Genomic DNA, 18225 nt, shown 5'->3' on the forward strand with positions numbered 1-18225 from the left:
TTCTTTTTTTTTTTTTTTTTGCTTTTTGGAGGAGGGAAGGCAGGGCAGTTGGGGTTAAGTGACTTGCCCAAGGTCATACAGCTAATATGTGTTAAGTGTCTGAGGCTGGATTTGAACTCTGGTCCTCCTGCTCTACTCACTGTGCCCACCCAGCCTCCCTCAGTCTTTTCTTTCTTCCAAGTATGTCTGGGGTCTCCTAGTCATGACCTCCTCCCTTTAATGACTAGAGGAGTGGTTGACAATCCATCTCAAAGCAGCCTAACGGAGGCCTGCCTTCTGGCCCCTGGAGTGGCCTTGCCTGGATGTAGATGTGCCCTTTGAAAAGACCAGAACACAGTGTGACCTTTAGGGATCTAAACAGTCTTTGATCTTGTGGATGCTGTTCATGTGTCCAGGCAGGTGAAGAATGTGGCAAGTCCTCTTCCCAGACTCACAGATCCTGGACCATCTAGGCTTTCTCATCCTCTCTGGTTCCCATCACTGTCCTTATTGCCCAGCTGCCTTAGAAGAAGCGTGATGTTCTGGGCTGGGGAAGCATGGTTGGATGGTGTTCAGTTCTGGGCTCCACGTTTAGGGAGGATCATGGAGCTAGGGAGAGGCCAAAGAAGGGCCTTGAGGTGCTGCCATAGTAGCATTGAAGGACCTGGGCATGTTCACCCAGGACAGAAGAAGGCACTGGGGCTGTCACTTGAAGGAGGGATTAACCTTGTGCTTGACTGTTAGACTGGGAGCAGTAAATGGAATTTATTCCAGGTGTTATTAAGTAGCTGCTTGGTGTCAGGGCCCTGGTTGGGTGCTGGGGATGCAGACCTTGCCTTCAGAGGGCTTTCTTCCTACTCTGGTGGGTAACAGCTTGCGCCCAATTAAGTAAACACAAAATCTAACTATATGAATATAGTCATTTAGGGGTAGGGCTAGGCCAGGGATCTGGAGAGGCCTCTTCTAAGACCTGGCCCTAGAGCTGAGAAGGAGGGACGCTGGAATCTCCTGCAAGTAGAATTGAGGTGGGAGAGCATTCCACATCTAGGCCAGCCTGGCTCTGTCTGGAAGATAGCCTGGAACCAAACCAAAGACTTTATAGTCTATCCCAGAGGCCACAGACAGCTTCTGAAATGTCTTTGCTTACTTGATCTCTCACTAGCAAGAACATTTGTGAAATGTTTGCTTGTTGGGTCTGGGCTGCTCTAGAGCAGGATGGGAACATGGCCAGACTTGGGCTTTAGGAAGAGGAGCTTGGAGGCTGTTGGGAGAGGCCAGGCACTGTGAGGTTGGTAGTGAGTGGCTTTCCAAGTGGCAAGATACTTTGGTGGGAGAATCAGTAAGACAGAGCCCCAGGAGAGTGAAGAGTCCGGAACAACTCCTCGCTGGGAACTGGGAGGACTGGAAGGATGAGGGCAGGGACAGAGGGAGGTGTTAGGAGGAGGCCTGGATGGGTCTTAGGCCAGGGGATCAGCTGAGCTCCATTGTGGAACCCCAGCCTGCCAGCGGGAAGACAGACCAGCACCCCTTGTTGTCCTTCAGGGGAGCCATGGGCCTTTTCCTTCTCCACCCAATGCCCTTTGCCCCGTTATTGCCCAGTTCCCACCTGGTACAGGACACTTGTGGTCAGCTAGATGCTGACTGCCACATCCCAGAACCATGTACCATTCTAAAGTACCCCTGGACAATCTGCCCTAAAGATCTGACTTGTTACTAGAGTAACAAGCCTGAGTGCTATTAGGTAAATACAGAAGCTCTATGAAATCATCCTGACGTAATTTGGGGGGGTGATGGAGAGCACTAACTGGGGGCAGGGGGAGCCATGGGAAGCAGGGGAGGCCTCCTGCAGGGCCTACCTCTAGAGTGAAGCCCCAGAGGGAGCTGGGCCTTCCAGAAGGATATAGGCCTTATTGCTATAGGCCAAGCAGATGTGTCCTGGCTGGTGTGGAGATCTGCCAGGCCTGGGAGACAGCCTAGTAAGGAAGAATGGTGGGGACTGTTAGAGAAAGTTGGAAAGAAAAGGAACTTTTTTCTTTGTCCTTGGAATTGGGAGAGAAATAATATGTATTTATCTCCTCATTATGGCAAGTGAAATGTCTTTTTATCATAAAAATGTATATAATTATAAAAATATAAGGAATTAAAAGCAATATCTCAATGCACATTTTTTTTTATTTATAGTTGTCAAGTGGAAACCCAGTCTATGAAAAATTCTATCGACAGGTAAGATTTTTCTGTTCCTCTTTTTTTTTTTTTCAGAGATACTGCTGTACAGCTTGCCAGTGGCCCCCAGCCGCGTTTCTTCCTCCTATTCAATTCTGGCCCCGTTCATTGTCCATATATGCAGCATTTGTCCGATACCCCGGTACTGATGGGCCAGCCTCTCATCGGCTGGCCAGTCATCAGCGGTCATCTGCCTGTAGTTTTCTTTGTGGAGAGCCGGACCTCTTTTAAAAAATGCATCTGTGGATAGAAAGTATAAGAAAAAATATGACATACAGCCTTGCTTTCTACAAACAGTATCTGAAGTTTGGTGTGTCACATTCAGAGCCCCCATCTTTGGTTTTTCTTGAACTTCCTTCTCTTTTCATCTGTTCATTTAAACATGCTTCATTGACCTTCTTTTCTTTTTTTTTTGGCCAATGCTTTTGCTATTTCCCTTTCTTTTTAGAATCCCTCCACTTTTTTCCCCCCCCCCCCCCAAGAAAAAGAAAGCCTTGGTAACAAATATGCAAAGCCCTGCAAAACGGGCGCCATTGTGCAGGAGGTCCTCCCTTCTCTGAGGAGGTGCATGGCCAACGGCATCCTCCATGACTTGGGATCGGCCATTGGGCAGAATTGGAAAGCCTTTCCATGTTGTTTTTGTTTACGGTCTGATTATCCTCAGTTTTGGTGTTCTCTCTCCCTTCCCTCTGCTTGGGTTTTTTTGCTTGTTTTTTTTAGGCAGTCAGGAGTGACTTGCACAGTCTGAGGCCAGATTTGAACTCAGGTCCTCCTGACTCCAGGACTGGTGCTCTATTTACTGCTCTCATTTCACTCTGCAACAGTTCATATGAGAGTTCTCTAACCCTTTTGGTGAAAACATCCCTTTGGTCATTTTTTATGGTACAGTAACGTCCATTATATTCACATATCATAATTTGATCAGCCATTCCCAGTTGATGAGAACCCTCTTTGTGTCTATTGGTTTTCAGGCAAGATGCCAAAATATGAAAAAACAACCAGATGCCATAACTTGACACAGCTGATGTCTTTGTAAAAAGTATGTGAAAGTCTGATTTTTGTGAATTGAGTTATATTTTTCTTAAAGTCAGTCCTGTCTGAGAGCTACATGTTATCGTGGGAGCCTCCGAGCTAGGGAGTCTTGGGTTTATGTACAAGCTTTGACAGATGCTGGCAGTTCTTTGAGCCCCGAGTGGCAGAGTTGGCAGTAGCCTGCATTGATAAGAGGGAGTTTGGTCATCTGGGAATGCCCTATACCAGTGAAATCACAGGAATAGTTCTTTTCCCTGTCTAAATTCTTACTTGTCTGACAGCTTCAGAATAAGCCATTCTGGATCACCAAGTTTTCTAGGTCCCTTGAAAAGAAAGAAGCCTCTCTTCCAAACTCACCTACTACTCTGTAGGGCCCCACCATGCGTCCGTCCTCCCATGTCTGTGACCTTGGTATCATCCTTGATGCCTCCCTCACTCTCAGATGCAGAGTCAAGATGGCAGAGCAAGAATAGCAATTCTGTCCTAGCTTTTTCTCCTCTTCCCCTACAACAACGAGGGTTCCAGGTCTAATTCTGATTGGCGAAAGCCAAGAAAAGGGTACAGTGAGTTATTTTTCCAGCCCCGGGCAGCTCGGAAGGACAGCTATCTCTGGAAACTGGGTTGGGAGGCAGCAGTGGCAGGGGTCTGTGGTCATGGCAGTCATGGCAGAGAGTAGCCCATCATCCAGGGATGGCCAGCGTACTGAAGAGAGGGGTAGAAAGAGATCCCAGGGGACCCCATCCCAGTGCTGGGCACAGGTGTGGGTACTGTATGACTGCTCTGTCACCAATATCCGGTTCCGGGTCACAGACCTGGTAGAGAAGAGTGGTTGTGGTTGAAGTGGAGAGGGACCGGGGCCCTACCTGTGTAGGGAGCAAGGGTGTGAGTCTGAGCTCAGAAACACCATGGGGACTCTGTCCTAACGTTTAGCCCCATGCTTAAGCCTGTAATGGAATAAGCTAGGACAGGAGACCACAGCCAAGGCTGGAGCCAGCAGTTTAGTGGCTCTGAACCTGCAGATCTCTCTAGAGGACTAGAGAAACTCAACCACACACAGAACAAGACTCCAAACTAGGTCAGTAATTTGCAGGTCAGGAGAGCAGTGACCAGAACATTGTCTTCCCAGATAATACCAGAAACTTAAAGGGCCCCAGACTGAGTTGTGAAAGCAGCAGGACATAAAAGACAGAAGCTCAGGATGGTCATCCTTCCACCTGTCTAAGTGAGTCGAGCCCAACTCAAAAAAAAAGTTCAAAGTCAGAAATAGGCTAGAAAAATGAGCAAGCAAACAGACAATGACAACAACAAAACAAACCTGCCAATAAAGAGCTGCTGTGGTAATGGGGAAACTCAAGACACAAAACACAGAAGAAAATAATGACCTAGAAGCGTCTGTGAGCAAAAAGCCTCAAAGAAAAATGCACATTGAACACAAGCCCAACAAGAATTCTCAGAACAGGGGCCGCTAGGTGGCACAGTGAATAGAGTATGGGCCCTGGAGTCAGGAGGACCTGAGTTCAAATTTGGTCTCAGACAATTAGCACAAAAAACTAGCCGTGTGACCTTGGGCAAGTCACTTAACCCCAACTGCCCTACCTTCCCCCTCAAAAAAAAAAAAAAGAATTCCTAGAACGGCTAAAGAAAGTGATTTTTTTTAAAAGAACAAAATTTTTTTTAAAAAAATAAAATAAGAGCAGTAAAGGGTAAGTTGGGAAAATAAATGGAACAAACAGGTAAATGATGAGAAGAGAACTAAGCTTGGTAGAAGGGTCACAAAACGCTCCTGAAAGATTAGAATGGATTAAATGGGAGCCAGTGACTCCATTAAATCCATCGAGTCGTGAGAGACATAAAGAAAGAATAAAACAAAGTCAAAGGACTGGAAGAAATGACAAGAAAATATGAACCGTCTCACTGGAAAAACATCTGACCTGAAAAACAGATTGAGGAGAGATGATTTAAAAATCAATAGATTAACTGAAAGCAGTGAACAAAAAGAGCTTCAGCGTCATATTTCACGATATAACGGAAGATGGCCCAGATATCTCAAAGTAGAAATGGGAAGAATCCACTGGTCAGCTCCTGAAAGAAATCTCCAATATATAAACTGCCAGGAATATTATAGCCAAAGTACTGAACTCCCAGATCAAGGGAAAAATAATTTCAAGCAGCCAGAAAGCCATTCAAATTCTGTGGAGCCAGAGTCAGGATTACATGAGATTTATCAGCTACCATCATAAAGGAGCAGAGGGCTCGAGATAGGAAGTTCTGGGAAGTAAGAGCTAGGATTACAAACAAGAAGAACCTACCCAGGAGTAGCTGGCATTGCCATAGTGCAGAGAGTAGTGGAGTCAGGAGGATCTGGGTTCAAATCCTACCTCAGATACTTACTAGCTGTGTGACCCTGTGCAAGTCACTTATCCCCGATTACCTCCAAAAAAAGAAAAAATAAAAGAAGAATAATTTACCCAGTGTAACAGTGTAATCCTGTGGGGGGTGGGGGTGGGGGTGGAGGGAATAATGAAATAACAATGAAATAAAGGATTTTCAAGCATTCTTGATGAAAAGACCAGACAGAACTGTATAGAAAATTTGGCATGCAACCAGAAGACTCAAACATTAAAAGGTAAATCTGAATGAGGAATCACAAGGGATTAAACATGATTAAACTGTTTACATCCCTATGTGGGGAGGTGATACATGTTGGAATGGTGTCTGCATTGACAGAGGGCGCAAGTGTGATTCTGTTATGCTGAGATCATCTCAAAAGAAGAATGGAAGGGTGAGAAAGAAGGATGGACTGGGAGACGGGAAAGGGGGAGGAAGAATGTAAAACATTAGCTCACTTCAGGGGTCTACGCAAGGAGGAGTTTGTGTGATGGAGGGGAAGATGTGGGAAAGTGGGCAGCCCGAGACCTCACTCTCATCCACACTCGCTCAGGGAGGAAAGAGGATTCATATGCACATGATTGGGTGCAGAAAGTGGTAGCAGGTGCAGGGACATGCAGGGGTTGGAAGCAAAGCCATCTCTTGAGGAGGGGTAAGTGGAAGAGAGCAGGCCAGTGGGAAACGCACCCTTAGCAGTCCTCATTGTGGGGGGAATGAGATGCCGCTCCTTGTTCTTTGCCTCCTGGAGCCAATCAGCTCTGGTGTTCTTGGTCCTGCACCTTTGTCTTCCCTCCCCTTTTCTCTTCTCCCACGTCCCATGGACCCAAGGCTCCTTACCTTCCTGGTTTTCTCCTTCTTCTCGATGATCTCCAGCTTATCACCAGACTTCTGAAACTGGGGAATCTGGAACTGGACACATCCCTCCACAGTCCTTCCTGAGCAGGCCAGCAGTCCGCATTCCCCCTTTCCTGGCCTGTTGCAGTAGGCTTCCTGCCTCTTGTCTCCTCCCCTTCTAGCTGTCAGGGTAATCTTCTTTATGAACAGTATGACCCTGTGTCTTCCCTCAGTATTCCCTGTTACTCTGGGAGTGAGTATCAATGCCTCTGGTGGACATAAGCCTGGCCCCTCCTCCCTTTCCACTACTGTTGTATATTGCTTCCCTCCAGCCACAGGACGGGCCCTCTCCTGTCTCTGTCCCAGGTACCCACAATGCTCTTCCTCCTTACCCTTGAAATCGCTGCTTTTCTCCATGACTCAGCTCCAGCACCAACTTTTATGTGAAGCCTTTTGTGGCTTAACCCCCCCCCCCCCCCCCCCCCCCCCCCCCTGCTGCTGCTGCCTTTCCTTCCCAAACTGCCTTGCATTCGTTTTCTTTATGTAATGCCTGTGCTTATAGGTGCACATATGCATGCTGTTTCCCCTGCTAGAGTGTCAGCACCTTGAGGTCCTGTGATTGCCTCCCTGCTGTCTCTTTTCCCTGTGCCCAGCACATTGCCTGTGCCTGGTTGGTGCTTCCTAAACATTTTCTGATTAAACTGGAGAGGCAGGTCTGGACGTTGGCTTTGCCCAGGCCTTCCCAGGAGACTGTGCCTGGTGGTGGCCAGCTCTGCCTTCCTTCCCCTCATGGGGAGCCCTTGCCTGCCTGTGAGGGCCAGCTCCAGCACCGAGTGTCTCTGGGCCATCTTGAGGCTCTTCCTGACCACGTCTCCTGCTGTCTGAGGGCTTGTTGTGTGCTGTGCTGGGGAGCACCATGTCTCTGCCACTTGTCTCCTGTGTCTCCTGCGGCTTTTCTCACGCCCCTGGCTTTTCCTGTGAAAGCTTGGCCTTGTCTCCATGTCCATGGCCACTCAGCAGTTGCCTTTTTGTGCAGCGAGCCAGCTACAGGGTGGTGTGTGCTGCCCGCGTTTGCCAGTCTTTGGCTCTTCTCAGTCCTTTTGTTCATTGCTGGATGGCAAAGGGTTTTGCTGCCAGTTTTTAAAAGAAGGCTCCCTCCAGCCCCCAGCCAGCTTCTTTTAGGTCAGGAAATGTTCTGGAAGCCAAAGGTTCTGATAGGCCAACTACCAGAGTCTAAAATCCTGTTTGTGGTGAAGAATTGGCTCTTCTTGCAGGGTGAAGAATGGGTTCTCACTGTATGTCTAAACATCTGCTTGGGCCTTCCCTCAGTGACGTCCTTCTTGCTGTTTCTTGAGCATTGGTCCTTTTTGGGATTGGTGCTGCAGCTTCCTTCCCTCCACATGGCATCACTTTGTCATTTGGGTCACTCGAAAAGTGGATGTCGTAGAGGCTGTGGCTCCCACAGGACTCTGTCAGTGGTGGCCCTCCAGGTACATGGAGGCAGTCACTGTGATCCTCCTTCATCCTTCTGCTCTCCTCACATCCCCCAGCCATGTCTTTGCCATCCCTAAACTTCTCCCATATGTCATGGACTCAAGGCTCCTTACCTTCCTGGTTTCCTCCTTTTTCTCAATGGGCTTCAGCTTATTACCAGACTTCTGAAACTGGGGCATCAGGAACTGAGCACAGCCCTCCACAATCGTTCCTGACCAGTACAGAGGACCCTGGGGCCAGCCCTCCCTCCCTGCTTCATGCAGCTTAGGGTGGGCATTAACTTTTCTGGCTTCCACATCCCACTGCTGTCTCACATTGAGCTTGCAGTCTATGAAGACCCCCGGATCTTTTTCAGAATAGTTTACCATCTAAAACCAGATCTCCCCCATCTTATATTTGTGAAGTTCATTCTGTGATCATAGGATCATGGAATCCTGACTCTCGAGTTGGAAGAGAGATCAGGTGACTGCTTGAGGCTTCATAAGTAAGAAATATCAGAGCCAGAATTTGAACTCAGATCCTTCACTCTAGAGCCTAATTTTTTGTACTCAAGTGCATAATGTTACAGTTATCCTTATTGAATTTTGTCTTACACTCAACTCTATATTCCGGCTTGTTGGGTCCTTTTGGGGCCTGTCACTCTCTTTGTGGGCTGTTGCTTTCAGCTTTGTGACACCTATGCCTTTATCAAAATGGCATCTCCTTGGGCCCGTCCATCAGGGCCCTCGTGCCACATTGACCTTACACCTTGGGCAGCTTTGCCCTCAGAGTCTGGCTCTCCCCCTATTCTGAATTCATCTGGTGAGGTTAGTGTCCAATCTCCTGTGTCTCCATCTCCTCCACAAGAACGGATGGAGATATTTTAGCCAAACCTTTGCTAAAATCTAGGCAAACCAAATCTGAAGACTTCTCCTCTACTAACAGCATTCTGTTCCGAAAAGGAAATGGGGTCAGGCTAGCACAACCTGCCTCTGACTGAATCATGCTAGGACTTGGTCATCATTGTCACCCTGTCTCCATAAATCTCCAGTCCTCTCTTTTATCGCTCTCTTGTAAGCTTGCTGACCTTTGTTTTTCAGTCTCTGTTCATTTCCCCCCTTTTTGAATACTTGCCCTTCTCTTTTGATGTCTCTGTGATCTTTCAGATACCACTGAGAGTTCATCTCTCACATCTAGAAACATTTCTTTTAAAAGGGGCCATCTCTTCACTCACTTCTTTTTGTTTTTTTTTTTGGAGAGGGGAAGGAGAGGCAATGGGGGTTAAGTGACTTGCCCAAGGTCACACAGATAGTAAGTGTGCTAAGTGTCTGACGCCTAATTTGAACTCAGGTCCTCCTGACTCCAGGGCCGGTGCTCTATTCTCTTCACCACCTAGCTGCCTCCTTGACTCCCTTCTTAAAGAGGCCTGTTCTCTGAGTGGGTGTTACATCACTCTACGTGAGCACCTGAAAAGGCCTTAGCCTAGAAGGGCCAGGTCCTCCCACTGCATCCTGGGTCTGTCCTGATGCGTGTCTGGTCCCTGGACCCAGATGGCTCTGGGGCCCTTGCACGGCCCTGCCTCCCTCAGATCCATGTCCCTGTTTCCTGATGCCACAGTCCTCCTCGAGAATGGAGAGCACGCACACAGCAGACACTTGTCTAGTGGTGACTGTGTGCCAGGCACTGTGCTGAGGGCCCTACAGTTACTGTGTCATTTGATCCCTGCGACATTCCTGAGAGCAGGAGGTGCTGTTCTTATCCCCATTTTACAGCTGAGGGAAGTGAGGTGAGCAGGGTCACATGACTAGTCAGTGCATGAGGGCAGATTTGAACTCAGGTCTTCCTGACTTTAGGTCCACCCTCTGCAGACTTCTCTACCATCTATACCAGGGAGCAGCCTGGGCTTGCACACTAGAGGGGCCCACATGTCGTCTGCTGCCCCGCTCTCCTTGTTCAGCTTGGGTCCAGTTCATGGAGCCTCAGCAGCAGCTGCCCTGGTCTGCTGACGTCAGTGACTGACCATCCTCCAGACGACAGGATTGTTCATTCTCTTGTTTTTCTTTTATGGATCATTGGGGCAGTTGTCTGTGAGCAATGGATATTGTGTGGAAGACACCTTTCCCAACTCTGGGATTGCATTGAACTGTAACAGAGATGTGGGTAGAGGGCTCCCTCGTGGCCTCTCCGTGGAGGCCCACCCCTTGGGGTCTTACCCCAGAGCATCCCAAGGCTCCTTTTTGGTGTTCTGTAAAGTGAAAGTTCCCCTGTTCTGATCTAAGGGGCATGGAGTCATTGGCTAAGGCCAGAGGAGACCCTACACGCTATAGATGAGGAAATTGAGGCCCTGAGCAGTTACGCTACTTGCTGAAAGTCACTGCCAGCGTAGAGTCATTGGTGACTGCACTGGATGGTCCCGCTGTTTGGCCACTTTGGAATCTGCTTCCCTGTGCTATCTTCAGCCCACGCCTCTCCTCTGATGTGTGTGCCATGCCCTGCCACACGTTCGGCTGAAATGAAATCTGGGCTAACTGTACCAGCACCATTTCCTAGGTCTATCAGTCTGCTAACTGTAGAAAAGGGAACGTGTTTGTCTGACATGGGCTTGTCTGTTTCCCTCTTTCTCTTCCCCTTAATTTTTTTTTTTTTATTATGAACTTGACAGTCATCAACTAGAGCTTTTCCATGTCCAAAGTGTCTGACAAAGAAGGCTGGAAGAATATTGCACAACCGTGAATCTCCCTTGCGCAGCTCTTTCTAGAGGCCATGCTTCCTCTCTCTTTCTCTTCTTGATGCCTTTGGTTTCTTAATCCCGCAATAATTTCCTGACATTTTCCGCCCCCACCCAAGCCCTCCTCATCACAGACTACAGTACTTGCTGACAGTGATGGTGTCCAGCATCTTGGGCAGCATCCCACTCCCCCTGGCAGGACCATGAGGCTTCTTTGTGACCCCTGCTTCCTTTCCCCTCCTTTCTGTAAATTAAGTTTTATTACAGCTTCCCCCCTCCCAGTCCCTTGGCATCAAACCCTCCTTTGTGAGAGAGAAAACACAAATAGCCCAGTGATGGTGCCTGTGGAAGCCTCCTCCTCCTTGGCCATCATGCCAGGAGGACCTGGGGTTGCCTTCCACTAGTCACTTCTTCCTGTTCAAGGTGTTCCCTGCTGATCACCTTAGTCTGGGCTCTAGAATTTTGCTGGACATGGTAGGTCACACTCACTGATCTAGACTAGAGTCTCTTTGCCTTCCTTTTGGTGTTTTGCCTTCGAGCCGACATTTACCCTGCAGGACTTGTCCTGACCTTCCTGACCTTTCTTAGGTCACATGGTGGCTCAGCAGTTGGGTCTCCCTGTGTTTTCTGACCTAGGTTGCTGGGGATTCTCTTACTGTCACCCTACTTCCTAACCATGAGGAGGAGGATGATAGTTAACTCTTGGTACTGTGGCAAGGTTTACTGAGTGACAATAACAGTCTCATTTGAACCTCACCTCTGTGTGTGGTAGAGATTAGAGGTTATTATCCCTGTTTGGCAAATGAGAGAACTGGGATCTTAGAGCCTTCAAGTGACTTTCTTGGGGTCACACAGCTTTCAGTGAGTGTTAGGGACAGGATCTGAATCCAGATCTTCTTGGCCTCCAGGCAAACGCTTTATAATTTCCCCTTAGCTCCCTCTACTCTCCTTTGAAGACTTGTCTCCTTAGCTGGCAGAGTAGATGGAAGGGAGCAGGTATTAAGGTGAGGCTGGTTGTTCTCTGGAGCTTTGCTGTGTGCCTCATATACTGGTTTTGAATTCACTGCCTATTACCAGCCCTTGTGTTTTTTTGTGTGGAACTTTCTGAAATTTATCCACTTCTATCTTTAGACGACTTCTTTTACTCATCAGAATTTTTTCTTTTTCCATCTCAAGGATTTTATTTTTGGAGTTTCCTTATCTTTCTTGGGCTTAATTGCCCTGTAGAATTTGAGTCCCAGAGGTTTTGTCCTTTTTCTGAACCCTTTGAAATGTGATGAGAGCGTGGATGCATGTCCTTTCTCTGTCACCATTTCTAAAATAGAATGGTTTCTTCCCAACAAGGTTCCTGTTGTTTTTACTTCATCAACCAGTTCCTCCTTGTTGGTGACCATTGGGTGTGGAATTTTGATTCTCCTGTGGGTTCCTCCACCTTCTGGGGAAGGACATGAACACTAACCTTGATTTCCTCAGATGTCTGGGTTGGGCAGGAGAGAAAGCAAATGAACAAGGGAGGGAGGGAGGGAGTGTGCCCCAGCAGTCACCCAGGTAACTGAGACATCCAGCCCTCCTTTGCCACACCTTGGTGCCAGCCTTGGGATCTGTGATTTCCAGCAACTTCTTCTCTCCATTCCTATGACAGTAAGACTTCTATCTCTCTTTCTGATGATCTTCACCCAGATGTCCTTCCCCATGCCTGCCCCTCCCACTCGCTGCTTCACAAGAGTAATATATTTTCTTAATTTTATACTGTTGCTCCTCTGCCATCCCCCTACCTCATTTCTTTCTGGTTCCTTTTGAGTAAGTCCTTATTCCAGTCATGGTTCTGGTGTTACCTACAAGGTCAACATTGCCTCTGTGGCTGAATTTTCTTGTAAGTGCCACCTTGAAGTGCTATCAACTAGCAGTTCCTTTATTTCTGCATAATACATCTACCAGATTTCTGGTCCAAAGAACTGGATTGCAATCCCTGCCCTTCTCTTTATTAGCTTTGTTACCTTGGTCAAGTCACTTAATAATAACTTCCAAATGAAGAATGCTTTAAAATATAAGCTGTAAGTATAAGGGAAAGCTTACTTTTATAGATAATGGGAATTCTGACTCAGATTGTGACCTGACCAAGGTAACACAGCCTCATTTCTCTCATCTGTAAAACAGGACAACAGCCCTACTTTCTAGCTCAAGAGTGTTGTTGGAAGACAAGAGCCTGTAGTTGTACAGCTGTGAGGAAATGCCCACCTTAGAGTCCTAGAGCCATCTCTTAGGACCACCCGAAGGGCCGCTTGTCATCCATCTTGATAAATGTCATTTTCTTGACCTAGGGAAGGAATTTCCTTTGGGTATAGAGTCGAGTTGGCAGCCTCTTTGTCTCTTTTGGGTCACTTCCCTTGATCATGGCTTTGGGGGCCTGGCTGGGGTGGGGGAGGGAGAAGCAGGACACTAGTATTCCTGGGTGCTTGGGCTCAGGGTCCAAGCTTGTGTTATAAATGGCTGCTTATCCAATTTGTGGAGGACACAAAGCCGAGGAGAGCTAATGTTTTGGCTAACAGGATCCCCTGAACGTTTTTATGGCAGAATGATGGACTGACTCTGGGATGAAATTTATTAGGGATAAATATCGTTATATACTTGGGTTAAAATAAGCCACATTCTCAAGTATAAGATGGGGGTGAAGGAGGGAAGGGAAGGGAATATGTATTAAGTGACTGTTCTGTACCAAGCACTGTTCTCAGTGCTTTTTTCAAATATGATCTCATTTGATTCTCATGACAGCCCTGAGAGGGAGGTGCTATTATTATCCCCATTTTACAGTTGAGGAAACTGAGGCAAACAGAAATTGTGACTTACCCAGGGTCATACAGCTAGGAACTGAATTTGAGACTGAATTTGAACTCAAGTCTTCCTGACAGGCCCAGCTCTTTAGCCATTGTGCCACTTGTTTAGCCATTGTGCCATTGTGCCACCAGCCACCTCTTAGGGAGTCTTAGAAGAACAATTCTGTGAGAAATATCTCTTAAGTTCTTTAGTTGTCTGTGAGCTCCTTGGGAGCCAGCATTCTGCAGCAGGGCAGCCAACGATTCTGTTTCCCCCTTAACTGTCTTCCCAGTAGCACAGTAGTACCATGCTGAGGTAGGTGAGGTCTGGCTGTCCTTTCCCCTCCTCGGCCACCTCCCCAGGCTTGTGTTTTATTCTGGGGGTAGACAAGGTAGAGCCTCTTTGCGATCAGCTGGAGAGGATGAGCAGTGTGACTGAAGACATCGCCATCTTCCATGGCCTTTCCTGTATGGCTCCTGGGGAGACCATAGACATTAATCTCTCTGAGCATCAGTTTACCCATCTGTCAGGTAATGGGGTAGACCCTGGTGGCCCATTTTGGCTCCTTCAGATGTAAATGCTAGGATCCTAAGGCACTTTCCTTCTCTGGCTCCTCAGTTTCCCTGTTTGTCAGTGGCAGCTCCTTCTCCCCATCCAACTGTATCTGCAGGTACCTGGGAAGGAATGTACTTTGGACCCCAGCTCAAGGCCCATGCAGATCCCCTGCCTATGCTTGCTTCACGTGCAGCTCACGTTTGTTTGTCTCCTTTCAGGTAGACTCAAGCAATGTTGGGAGGGTGCTGGCGTCTGATGCTGCAGCTTTTCTGAAGAAATCCGGTCTTCCAGACTTGATCCTTGGAAAGGTAGGACAACTTGGCCAGTTATTAGATTTCTGTCCCTGCCCCTGTCCCTTTGGTGGGGTGGCTCTCAGTCCTTTAGAATGAAATGGAGCCTGCCTCAGATACCTGGACAGCAGAGCCGAGGCTTAGACCTGAGTGCTCTGTAGCAGAGACACCTGGGGGGGGTGGTTCCCACCCCAAGTCGGCAGCTTTTCAGGCTTTGAAATCCAGCTCACAGCCTAGCTGCCAGTCAGAGTTTTTTGGTGCACTCACACTGTTTGTGGAATGTGTCCCCCACTTGTGTCTTTGGAATTCCTGCCCTCCCCCCACTCCCAAGCCGATCGGGACCTTCTCTCCTCCTCCAGCTTCTCACTCAGCTTCAACTCTTCACATACATCTCACCTGTAACTGGGAGCTTGGTGAAACCGAGGGCCTTGGGTCAGTGAAGGATGGTGTCTCCCTCAGGGAGAGGCCCAGCAGGATTGTAATGTAATTGTAATGAATGCTACCTTAATTTGCTCATCAGCTATTTCTTTTTTAAATATATTTTTTATTTGTTTCAGTAACTATTTCTCAATTACATGTAAAAAATTTTTAACATTCATTTTTAAAAATTTGGATTCCAAATTCCCTCCATTCCACCCCTTGAGAAGTCAAGCAATATGATACTGATTATACTTTTGTAAAGTCACAAAAAGCATAGCTCCATATTTGCCATGTTGCAAAAGAAGAGGCACACCAAAAAGCAGGAGATAGAAGGCAAGTGAAAGCAGTCGGCTTCAGTCTGCGCGCATGCAGAGTCCGTCAGCTCTCTCTAGAGGAGGACGGCATTTTTGTGTCGTGATCAGAGTAACCGGGTCATTCACAGTTGCTGATCATTGCTGTCGCTGTGGAGAGTGTTCTGGTTCTGCTCACTTCACTCAGTATCAGTGCATATAAGTCTTCCCAGGTTTTTCTGAAGCCATCCTGTTTTTCATCTCTTACAGCACAGTAGTATTCCATCATAGTCGTAGACCACAGCTCGTTCAGCCATTTCCCAATTGAGGGGCATCCCCTCAACTTCCACTTCTTTGCCACCACAAAATAAGCAGGCAGCCATTCCTTACACATATGTCACATTGTGTAGGGTGAGCACATGTAAATAATTCGGTTGAATGAGCATTCATCACCTGACTTGGTACAGGACTGTGTAGGTGTGGGGAAAGTACAAAGGACCTGCTGCCCTCAGAGAGCTCTAAGTCTGCTAGGCATCAGTGGTAAACAGCACAGCATGTGAAATAATCTATGAAAGGGCCTAGTGGAGCTCGGAAGTGCTGACCTCAGGGAGCAGAGAGGAGATCACTGCTCCTCTGCTCTTGGACTTTGTCCCCTGTTCTCATCCTTGGAAGATGAGAAGAAAACCGAATTAATGGGGCCTAGTCCTTGGGAAAGTAAGGTCAGTAAAGATGGCTGCTTCCTTTGGGTTTGAGCTCTCCAAGATGCTGGAAGGTCCTGACAGCAGTAATAGGGCAACTATCCTTGACTTATAGGAAAACACTGAAACCTTCCTCATAAAAATTGGAGTCCATGAGCTGGAGGAGATTTGGGGGTTTTTGGGTGTGTCTACCCCACAGCACACAGTTTGGGCAGACAGATAGGAAGCATGGGCAAACCTGACGAGGGCATGAGTATCTGCAGCACTTGAGGGATGACATGTGTCCTTTGTTTTTGTTTTTGAATACAGATCTGGGACTTGGCAGATACAGATGGCAAAGGCAACCTGAACAAGCAGGTGAGAAGTTTTCTGAAACTTCAGAGAACCGTACTTATGAGAGAGCTCATATTGGTCTTTTGTTTTGTGGTTAAATCCTCAGCTACTTGTCAATTGAATTCACTTCAACAAGTAGTAAACGCCTAAACCCCAACCTCCAAGTTCCATGGGGTGGTGCATGAAGGGGCCTGTTTTCAAGCCCTGCCATCGATGGATGCTGGCTGGGTGTTCCTGTGTGCCTTAGCCTCTTGGGGCCCCATGCAACTCTCTGACATACTAAGAGGTGAACTGTCAAAGGAAGGTGGTTTCTATACTGAGAGTTCCCTGAATGGATGAAATTACCAGTGGCAGGGTCTGGGCATTCAAAGAAAGAACAGACTCCCTGCCCTCATGCAGCATCCATCTGTTGGGAGCTGTCATGTGTGTGCAGAGAAGTACACATCAAGTCATTTCAGGAAGGAGAGAAGGGATACCTGAGCCATCCTTGGAAGGATGCCCAGGAGAGCAGGGCACTGAGCGCCTCTCATACACGGGACAAATGGATGCAAAGGCCTGGAGGCAGGAGCTGGAACATTGGCTGGGGAGATCAGCCTTCAGGCCAGGCAACTTGCGGAGGGGAGACGTGGGAAATAAAACTGAAAAAGTAGCCAGTGCTTTTCTAATGGGTACTTGTGAAAAGAAAACACTTGAAATGAACTGTTTCCCAACATTAAACACTGGAGCAGCCAAGTCTCCTGAATTTCACTTTCCCAAGGATTTATCTAAATGCCCTCCAGGTTCCAGGCACTGTCCCATGTGCTGGGCATCCCAAAGCAGGTGGACAGCCTCCGTCCTTCCCACTCCTTTGGGGAAGAGAGCAGAGGCCTGGGAGTGGGTTCCCATGGAGTTCTGGGGGTTGGAACTTCTCCTTCTGTTTTTGGGTACTTTCAGAGCAGCACCTAAAGTTAGAGGATCACAGACCCATAGATCTGTGCTGTGACGTATCTGTACACACCCATAGCTGTGTGAATCTGTTTGTCTCTTGTTGATTCACGAGATGTTTCATGAGCTCACATCCAGTGAAGTTCATTGAGTTTGAGCTTGGGCTTCTCAGAAGGAGAAGGGAACAAGGGAGCTATCATTTACATGCATTAAGTGCTTTACAAATAATTATCTCCTTTGCTTCTCACAAAGCTGTGAAGTAGCTGTTCTTATTATCTCTGTTTTACAGCTGAGGAAACTGAGGCAGCCATTAGGTGACTTACCCAGGGTCACACAGCTAGGAAGTGTCTGAGGCCAGATTTGAACACAGGTCTTCTTGCCACCGGCCCATTGCCCTACCTGGAGCTGCTTCAGTTATTCAGACCTCCAACTTCTCCTGGTTTTCTAGCTTAGAGGGTAAAGCTCACTGCAGACAGGCCAGTATCGCTCTAAAGCTGGGAGCAGTGGTCTGCACATTGGTCCTACTGGGTGTTTGAGTGTCTGAGGATGCCTGGTGCAAGGCCCATGTTTGACATTTGCTATGAGCTGCTATCCCTGAGGGTCCCCAGGACCATTGTGGTATGGTGGAGCGCACTCCCCCACCCTTCATTGAAAGTCCCAGCTAAAATCCCATCCACTGTAGGATGCCTTTTCTAACTCTTAATTCTATCCCTTTCTTCTCTTAATTTCTTATTTATTCTGTCTTTAGCTTGTTTGTAGCTTTATTTGGTTGTTATCTCCTCCATTAGAGTGTGAGGGCAGGGACCATCTTTTGCCTTTTTGATATCCTAATGGTTTTACATAATCCCTTACACATAGTAGGTACTTAATAAGTGTTGATGGACTGCTTCTTGACTAAGTGTCACAGATAGGATTTGAACTTGTATCTTCAGACCCCACAGTGCTTTTTCCCCTGTCCCTAGCAGCCTGCCAGGCTTAACCAGCCTGTGCCACTCCCACACCAACCGCAGTCCAAAGGCTGACCATCAGGGAAAGAGGGATCAGCAAACAAGTATCCAGAATTCTTCCTTTGTGCCAGCCTGCCAGTTAATGGCCAAGGAGCTCTCGGAGGGGAGAGGTCTTGTTCTGCTGTGCTGAAGTGGGTGGAACTCCAGCCCCCCAGGCAGAAGTGACAGGGAGGCAGTTTGGGATGTGAGTAAGGCAGGGCTACCCCCAGGTAGTGGGTCTCTGCTTCTGTGATGACG

At 47.8% G+C, this 18225-nt stretch overlaps 1 protein-coding gene across 2 annotated transcripts in view; it reads left to right on the forward strand.

Moving 5' to 3' along the window:
• Nucleotides 1-18225, forward strand: part of LOC138164991 (epidermal growth factor receptor substrate 15-like) — a 127606-nt gene that overhangs the window by 27283 nt on the left and 82098 nt on the right. The window contains exons 2-4 of one of the 2 annotated variants that reach the window (XM_069093023.1): nt 2161-2202; nt 14245-14334; nt 16034-16081. In XM_069093023.1, coding sequence (XP_068949124.1) covers nt 2161-2202; nt 14245-14334; nt 16034-16081 — 180 coding nt within the window. The remainder of the gene's footprint in view (nt 1-2160; nt 2203-14244; nt 14335-16033; nt 16082-18225) is intronic. The other variant, XM_069093024.1, reaches the window with a different exon arrangement.

The sequence above is a fragment of the Petaurus breviceps genome, unplaced genomic scaffold, assembly GCF_028583685.1.
Source record: "Petaurus breviceps papuanus isolate PSGF00001 unplaced genomic scaffold, PetGlider_PUasm1.0 207, whole genome shotgun sequence".
Taxonomy (NCBI): Eukaryota; Metazoa; Chordata; class Mammalia; order Diprotodontia; family Petauridae; genus Petaurus; species Petaurus breviceps.